This window comes from Rhipicephalus sanguineus, chromosome 7 (assembly GCF_013339695.2).
Source record: "Rhipicephalus sanguineus isolate Rsan-2018 chromosome 7, BIME_Rsan_1.4, whole genome shotgun sequence".
NCBI lineage: Eukaryota > Metazoa > Arthropoda > Arachnida > Ixodida > Ixodidae > Rhipicephalus > Rhipicephalus sanguineus.
In genome coordinates this window covers 108,292,383-108,301,799 of record NC_051182.1, presented here as the reverse complement: position 1 = coordinate 108,301,799, position 9,417 = coordinate 108,292,383, and the positions used below count along the sequence as shown (strand labels likewise).

The following is a 9,417-nucleotide window of genomic DNA, read 5'->3' as shown; positions in this document are numbered from 1 at the left end:
ACGCTATTAGGGTGCGATGCCAGCGCCACCACTGGCCGCGGCACTGTTTATCACTCATATGTGAGGTCGCAAGTCAAAAATCTTCTGGATGGTTTAGCTAGGGTCAATTCGTTTTATAGTCCGCAGTTGCTCGACAAAGCCAGCCCTCTATTTGGCGCCGTAACGATAACGCACTGCTTCTCGTTTGTCCAAAAACAGACGCAAAAATTTTTCACAACTTCATTTCTTTGATATATTCAAGCTTCCTGAGACTACCATGTCCCTCAGGGATGAGGACTATTGATGAAGTAGGCCGGACTAAGGTGAATCTTTCCCAAACCTCATCAACCAGCGTGGCTTCCTAATCTGTGTCACCTGTGTCACCAGTTACAAATGTTTGGCTATAAACCAGTGACTGTAAAAAACGAGCAAATCAGAATCAAGGGAAATCGTAAAGGGTGAGGTGCGCCACTTTTATGAGAGGCTTGAGGCGCACAATGTACATTTTATCGACTGCAGCATCAGGGCTAAAGCTGTGATGTGACAATGACGGAGTTCCTCGAGGCCTTTTTCAGGTAATAAACTAATATAATAATATATGGAGTTTTACGCGCCAAAACCAGGATATGGTTATGAGGCACGCTTTAGTGGAGGGTTCCACAAATTTCGACCATCAGGAGCTTTTTAACGTGCACTGAGACCGCACAGTACACGGACCTCTGACATTTCACCTCCATCAAAATGCGACCGCCGCGGCCGGGATCTAACCATGGATCAGTATCCCAAGCACCGTAACCGCTACACCACCGCGGTGGACTGCAGGTAATAAATTTGGGGTTAGGCAAATATATATTTCTGAATCGTCGCTTCACTTCAATGGAAAAATTCCATTGTATCTATGTACTTGGAGTTGTTTTCTGTTGTCATACAACATCTAGTTTAGCTCCTTCATCGTCTAGCTTAGCAGTGATTTTCGATGGAGGCGAAAATATTTGAGGCCCGTGTACTTAGATTTAGGTGCACGTTAAAGAAACCCAGGTGGCCGATATTTCCGGAGCCCTCCACTACGGCGTCCCTCTTGATCATATCGTGGCTTTGGGATGTTAAGCCCCAGATAGCATACATAGTAGTGAATGTTACGTCACGTATTACGTGATTTAAGGAATGCAGTGAGAGGAACTGGGCGTTGTTCGCACACCATTTTACCGTTGAAATCAATGAATATAGTCAGTCGCATGACGTAACAAAGAAGGGCCGCAATCAAGGCTTGTTTACAGATTAAAGTGTTGCTGAGTGTCTTCAAAAGTCTTGCTTAAATAAGAGCCGCAAAAATTCGATTTTACCACTCACCTTCGTGCTGCCTTGATTTCAGCAAAATGCTACGGACAGCGCGTATTGTCTTCTGAAGAAAGGCATGAACATTTCAATCAGCGTCTCCGTTGAAATGGAGTCCTATAAATTTCAGGCAAAGGCGAACGCTGTAGCCGTCAAGCTGGACGAACGATTATACACAGAATGCTCTCTGGATGCCGTCAGGCGGGAGCCGCTTCCAATCGTGAGTTGCATGCACGTTGCACATCGCAGCGTGACAGCGCTTTTACTATTAAAACGCAACATATTGATATCACGTGTCAAATATCGGCGGTCTTGTCAATGGGTTAAATATCCCGACAGAAGCAAAGAATCAAAATCACGGCTCGAGTCGTAATCCAACCCACGCATTCTGGATGGCAGTCAAATCTTCTACCACAGAGTCATGCCAGTGCTTCAAACTGTTGAGGAAAAACACCTTATACATGCTTGATGTCAGGACAACACTGGTTGAGATGGCAGTGTAGGCGATCAGCTTTTATATGAATCTAAAAATCTTTACATATCTGACTCCTCAAGCTACAATGAACCATGGCGCCAATACACGTAGGACGGCTACGTATAGGATGCACATCATCGCCCCATGGCGTCCCCTCGTTGCGATGAAATTGATGTCTTTGCTCTAACGTGAGTCCAACGTTCTATTGAACCATAAGCTGCCCTTTACACGCCAGTGTTCTTTGCGTGAATGGTAAGCGATATGCGCACAACTACTTAATTTGCACGAATACGTCGAAACCCCTCGTAACGCTTGGCTCAAAGCGCAAAATCCGGCGTAGGGTGCTACTTAGTGACTGCTTCGCATTAACTTGATTTCCACAATGTGTGGGAGCTACTGGATTTTTTCCTCTGCTATAGATACGCAACATGTGCCGCTTCTTTAGCTGTACACGTTAGACGTGTGAAGCACCGACACTGAGTTCTGTCAACAAATCGTGGTTGAAAGTTCCTGGTAAAACAGATGCGGATTTCTGTGGAACAGCATGTACGGGAGGACCGCTAGATTCCTAACTTCTCGTTTATTATCAGAGTAGTTCTAGGTTTTCTTTTGCTTACTGAAGGATAATTAAGATGCACTTGGCTCACAGCTGTTCTAGTGACTGTTGAGACAGAGAACTAGGCCAATAGAACTTTGAAATCATTCTGCAGTAGGGTACGGATTTGGGCTGGTTGGTGCATGACTTCAAGTAGAAAACAGCGCTACGAGACGGGACAAAGAAAGGGCACAAACACGGCGCTGACTATCAACCAAATGTGCTTTTATTCCACCAGTCCGCATATTTATACTCCACCATGACTAAAGAAAGCATAACAAAAACACCAGAAAAACCGGTCAGCCTGCGCAAAGGCAAGAAAAAATTTTTTATCTCGACAGAAATTTTATCTCCTTCGGAAGCAGTGAAATCGAGGGGAGGCTAACACATGCCTCGCCGCCTTTACAAATGTGATACGCTTCAGAAACGAGACGCGCACGTTCGTCATAGTACTTTGATAGGAAACTCGTATCTTTAAAAGATGGCTGGCAGCCGCATTCATTGCAATGAATGGACAGTTGACTGTCTTTTGCTTGTTTAGAGACCTTGTTCGCGTGCTCGCGCAAGCGGTCATTAGCACACCGGCCAGTTTGACCAACATAGTAACGCCCGCAGGAAAGAGGAATCTTGTACACAACAGAATCGCAACATTCAACAAACTCTTGCCGGTGCTTCTTACTACATCTTTTCGCAAGCTGACCGGTTTTTCTGGTGTTTTTGTTATGCTTTCTTTAGTCATGGTGGAGTATAAATATGCGGACTGGTGGAATAAAAGCACATTTGGTTGATAGTCAGCGCCGTGTTTGTGCCCTTTCTTTGTCCCGTCTCGTAGCGCTGTTTTCTACTTGAAGTTGAAATCGTTATGAAAGTTCACTGCGAAAATATTATCAAATCACTCTCATGAAAATTCAGATTCATCTGTATACGTGTATCATGCGGCATAAATGTCTAACATATTCGTTCTAGAGTAACTATTGAGGAACATTTCAAGACATGCACAGTGTAAGGTGCACGGAGTCTGCGCAATATCACCCGTCGACTAGCATTTGAGAAGTGCACGCATTTGAGTCAACAATGAATGTGCGCTCTAAATTCCAGCTGTGCGGAGCTGGTGAAGTATTCTGGCACTATCAGGACCGCTACAAAACGAGCTACGCAATTGATAAGATTGGGGCTTTCCTGAATACCTACGACACAAAGGAGTCATTCCAATTCAAAGTGAGTGGTAAGAAATCAGCATTTTTGTCTGTCTCGTTTCCTTTTTTTGTATCAGTGTGTTTTAATTACCACGTAGGACAGCTCCTTAAAAGCATCATGGAGCACTTTCTGAAGTAATCATCGAACCACCTCAGTATCGCAACTATTGCCTCACGAACGCATTGCCACAAAATTTCTCGAATCCGTCAAGAACGAGAGGAGTGAGCGGTGTTGGTCGCGCTGTTTGAAGCACTTTCGCTATTCTCTCGTGGCCTCCCCAAAACATATCGCTTGCAGGGCATTCCACTCAGCAGCCTGGTGTTGAAATTCGTTCTATTTTTGTCATCTAACCAATGTTTAATGACTTTGCTTTTAAATTCAGGAAGCTCATCGGAGTAACCATGCTAAGAACGCGCAGGAGTTTAATTTGGAAGGCTATAATGCGTAGGTGCCTTGTGATTGAATGAGCATGCACCGCAGAAAAACCAACTCTACAATCAAGCGGCCTTGTGCATCGATGCGTCACCCCTCAGGCTGTTGTGTGCAATGAAATTGAATAACGAGGTAGGGCTCGAGCAAACCATCTATTAGGGACTTGAATTCACGTTTACGTTGATAATACTATGGGTGTATGCAGAATCAGCCAATGGTAGTAAGTTTCTTTAAGAGCACTGCTTGAACAATAACTGCTTCCTGGGGCTTTTTGGTTCGAAATTTTGAGAGGCGATACTTCTGGCAATTATTATACAAACACCGCCAGGTGATAAGACAGCATCATCGCAATCTCTACGAACAGTAAGATAGTGTCAAAGAAAATATTTACATTTACAAGTAAAGTGCGTCTTCTGTACACGAATATATTTTGGACTGTGTTTGTAAGAGAGTTCTCGTACATTATCAATCTTTCTGGAAAGACCGCTGACGTAACACTGCATAATGTGCATGTCCATATTCAAACTAAAATGGTGATTTGTCTACTAAAGGAAGCTGCGTGTTATTCAGTTGGACACATTTCTTTGAGGTAGCATCACCGCCATACGCTCTTGTTATAGATTTATTGGTTTCCTTGGCATTGTTCAAGAAGCTGCGCCGATATTTTGGCACCAATATTTTGCCTGTTGCATGCATAGCCTCCTGGGAGGCACAGGATGCGCGTACATGTGGACAGGCAGTTCGTGCTCGAGACCTCGCCTGATGAAGCATAGGCTTAAGACCCGGCCTCTCAGGTGTCGCCGGGTTTCGTGTATGTGCGGAGAATACGTGCGGCGAAGATTAACCTTTGATAAGCACGAGGACGACCGCTGCAGCCGATGCCTCACTGGTTGTGGAACAGGGAAGCGGGGATGGCCGATGATCCCCATCAGCGTATGTTGTACCTGAAATGAAGACCATCTCTACGGGAATCCGTAAATGACCTCTTCTCTGTTTCATTCATAGGGATCCGTTCTTTTCACTTCTTCAAATTACATGTTAAATAAACCCGGGTGGCCTTTGTTCCGAGAGCCTTCCACAACGACGCGCTCATAATACTATCTTGGTTATGGCGCGTAAATCCCAAGATATTATTGTTACTGCTTCCGAATCGAAGAAGGACAGGAGTATGGTGCAACACCTTCCGCGCAGTTTGCAGAATGTGGTGTTTCTTCAGTTATCGGACACATGACCTTGAATTCTACATTTTGCTCAGGCTAGTCGACTATACAGCAGCCCTGCCAGGCGTGGCCAAAATATTTTACAGTGGAAGCTTAGTCAGGGGTTGGGGTACATTACCTGAGAGTTGTCATTGTATATTCAGTTTGAATGGTTGGCGGCAGACCGCTGTAGACGAAGGTTGATAAGGTGTGTACTCATCAGTAACACTTTCATCTTTCCACTCTTCCAGCAGACCAGTTTCTGTGAGGTCAAGCAGATCTTCTGTGTGGTAACACAACACCACGTGTGTTGTTCAAAGTTCTGTGTGGTGTGAGGGTGATTCGAATCACACTGTTTAACTTTTGAAGCTGTTGTTTATTACGAACTTCTAGAAGGAGGCCTCCTGCGGCCGTTTTGCTAGCTTCTCAGCTATTACCTGGGGTGTCCCTAAATAATTTGGCAACTTCAACAAAAGGTACTGTTCCAGCTTGCTTGCCACTTTCTTCGCTGTGTACTACAATATTGTGAGAGAATATTTGTCTTGGCTCGTTGAAAATAGTTATTTGTTTTTGTGTACACGCTTTAAAACGGCACGATCAGTTAGTTATAGTGAAAAAGCCTCTATAGATGACAGTTGTATTTGCTTAGGCTGTGATCGGAACCACGCACCAGGGGTCCCAATCAGCGGACGCTGCAATGTTTCGGGGACCAAAAATATGCAGACGCCAGCGGCACTTTATTGAAGTAACCCAATTTGCTTACTCCAAGTTTGGCTAAGCGCACAAGGTTAACCGTAGGCGCCATAAAGTTTGGAAATAACCTAAAAAGAAGTGGCGGCAGCACATCATAGAAAGCCAAGAAGCAAGTTATAAAGCGAAAATGTGAATAATAAAAGGCGACTCCCGATCTTTCCCTGTTGGGTCAATCAGGGAATGACGTCCTGATGAAGGCAAAGCAAAGGGCGTCTGTTATTCTGCCTGGAGGACTCACAGATACAACCATTAGGCATCGGCTCAACCCCAATGAGCCCCTTCAACACAGAGAGTGCTAAGCCACGCGCTGCAAAGCGTTGGAGGGCGTCCCAACACCCCACCTTGTTTAGCGCGTGTCTGTGCTACTACTACACACCAAACGCTTGCACAACGACTGGCTTTGCGGGCACATTCACAAAAGAGAAGTCATATAACATTGTCACCGTGAATTCCACCAATTATCATGTCTGTCTTTAGTAACGTCCCCTTACCTTCATTGCTTTCATCAGGTTCTGTTAACAAAGCAACCGAGAACTTGATCCATTGCCCATGTTTCGTACAGTACAAGCAGTGTTCCCCTTCTTCGTTGTACTCTTGATGTTTTTCTCATTTTCGCATGACCGCAAGCTATATGTGTTTCGGAGGTTTGTTCCTTTGTTGTAAATTAAACAATCACCTTCCGAGTTCCCTAGTTATCTCTAAAGATAATTGGCAAATTTCAAAAGTACACCAAAGACTATGGGACGCTCTGCTGATGAGCCTAAACCCTGTGGATCAGCTTCAGTTAAGGTGCAGGGCAAGGGTGTTGGAACTGAGAGAAAATTCCGCGAATAGGCAGACTCACTGCAACACGCCTGGTTGCCACAAGAATGTCTTGTTCTCATCCGTCTATGCGTCTAGCGATAACTTAGGCGAGACGGTACAACATCGAAACCAGAAGTTATTTTTATTCCTGGCTTCAGTGCGCAGATGCACTATAGTTTCGATGAAACGCATGTTTTTCACAAAATAACCTGCAGTATGTTATTCAGCTTTCCATATTGAAGATTGCGATAACATCGTACCAACTAATTACTATAGTATAACTAACGCTACAGTTATAGCCTCAACATAATACTACGTATGCGTCCCCACTGTTCGTGGTAAAAGCAATGGTTATCACAACGAATATCTCAAGCATTTTTCAAAAATTTGACTAATGATATGTAGAGCAGTACCGCTACTTACTGAAAAGTGGTGGCCTTTTACTAACGCTAGTAAATATGTGAGATTGTTAAATAAAGATGGGCTGGCTTCAAAAACTCGCCAGCTTCATCACCAGCAACATGGGTCGTAAGATCACGTCCTAAATCTTACAGCTATGCAATCACTCTCGTTTCAGGTTTCAGATACTACAACTGTTATCGTTTAAACTACGTGGAGCAATGCATATCTCTCACTGGTGATAGACTATTCTGTGTGAAGCGTAACGAAGATTATGCACTTGCTAATATGTTATTCTGTGCAATCCAATCTGCAGGTTTGCGACGCCTGGCGTGACCACGGCACCTCGGGGATAGGCATCAGCGCGTACAGCATAAACGCTGACTTTCCCCATCCCATTTTTAAGTGCCCGAAAGACAAGTGGGACCCCAATGGGTCGCGACTGATGTTTGTCCAGGCGTTTCGTGATTTTCTCAAAAAGGAGAGCAGCGGAGTAAACCCTAAGGCGACGTTCTTCGACCGCTGCATGCAACTAAAATAACGGATTCGATTACTTGTCGCGCAAGAACTTGAGGGCTGCAGCTGCGAAGTTATGGTCCTCTCCACGACAATGGTGTACTTTGCATGTTCAGACAATTTCGTTTTGTTTCGACTAAGTGCCTCTCTGAGTTATATCACTGATTTATTCTGTATTTCATAAATGTATTCGCTGTATTGCACCGCTATGTTAACTCAGTATTTCAAAGCAATAATTTTATTTCAATCACGAGCCTGGTTCTTTCTTTTGTGCGCATAAACGCATTGATTACTGTAACCAAAATGAAATACTAAAAGAAATTTTGCGTCCTCTCATAGAATCTTATTTCATTTTTCCGCTGCCACTTCAAAACTTTCAACTTATTTTGTGAAGCAACGAAAATTCACCACAGAGCGACCACTTGGCAAGGCTTCGGCATTCCGTAAGGATTCGTGATGGGAATGTAAGCGATGATGCACTCGGATCAGCGACAGCCACGCTGAGCAGCAAAATACGTAATGAATGTCCGTAATCTACGACTGCCTACGCCGGAGAAACGACAGCGACGGCTTATTCACGCGAACTATTTATTATGTTTGAAAAAGCTTGCAATGCTGTCGTTGCTGTTTTGCTGTTTTTATTTGGTACCCAAATTATGTGTACATATTTCAGTGCGAATTCTGCATAAGTAATAATAAACAAACTGCCTTTAGCCTGAAACCTTTCAAGGTGCTTCGAAAAAATCCTAAGCAAGTTAGAGTTGCATTTTTATACAAGTACGTGCGCGTTGGGACGAGTTTTATTGATGGAAAAGCTCATATCGACACTGTTCCTAAAGAGAATTATAGGAAACGACGATAACCTCCCTCGCCCTCACCCACAATGCGGGTGATATGTCCCAGCAGCCAGTGCCACTGCTCTTCCGTTTTGCATATGCTTGATAATGGGACAGAGCAAGCGCTCAGGGGCAATGGTCGGCGAACGTTCGAGGAGGGTGCGTGTGTGCGCCGTATACTCAAAACTCAGTGGTTTTAATTTAAATATTGGAATATGAAACAAGAAAGCAATTTCTCAAAACGTTAAAGTGAGGTATTATGGTCCCTTATCCTCAGGGTCCCTTATCCATTCGCCTAACGCAACTCGAAGGCGAAAGCCAACCTTTTTTTTTTCTTCTCACTCCATGCACTGATAGTTCTTCGCCTCCGAAAGCTTTGCGCACCTAACGTGGTATTGCGGTGCCGGCAGCATCCGGCGCACTGCAAGCTTTCTGCACTAGACCTGGTTTTGCACTGTCTCCGTGATCGGCCCACATTTGACCAAGCCACAATTTCGTATAATGACGTCATAATGTGACATAATTTTGGCGTCATAATGACATCACAAGTGTTGGTCTATGTGACGTTGTGATGACGGGATGAGGTGATATCTTGCATCACTCGTGTTGGCGCCGACGTCGCGTGATGCTGACGCCGCCGATGGCCGCTCTTTGCATTTGATGAGGCAACTAAGGATTTCGCCTTAATAATTTCAGTGCGAATGCTGATAAATTATACATTAGACACCTCAATGAGAACTAATTGACAATCAAACAAAGCAAAGTAAATGGCATGTTATTTGTAGTAATTACGATATAAATGTGAACAATTTCAAGTGAACGAAAAGACAACTTGCATCCTTCGAATAACATGTCCGATGCTCTACTAATTGAGCCACGGCGGTGGTCGTCCTGCGG

General features: G+C 44.3%; 1 protein-coding gene across 1 annotated transcript in view; it reads left to right on the top strand.

Annotated features, from left to right (window-relative positions):
- Window positions 1-748: 748 nt before the first annotated feature.
- LOC119398914 (uncharacterized) overlaps window positions 749-9,417 on the top strand; it is a 28,572-nt gene continuing 19,903 nt past the window's right edge. Inside the window, exon 1 of the mRNA XM_049417469.1 lies at window positions 749-801. Coding sequence (XP_049273426.1) covers window positions 749-801 — 53 coding nt within the window. The remainder of the gene's footprint in view (window positions 802-9,417) is intronic.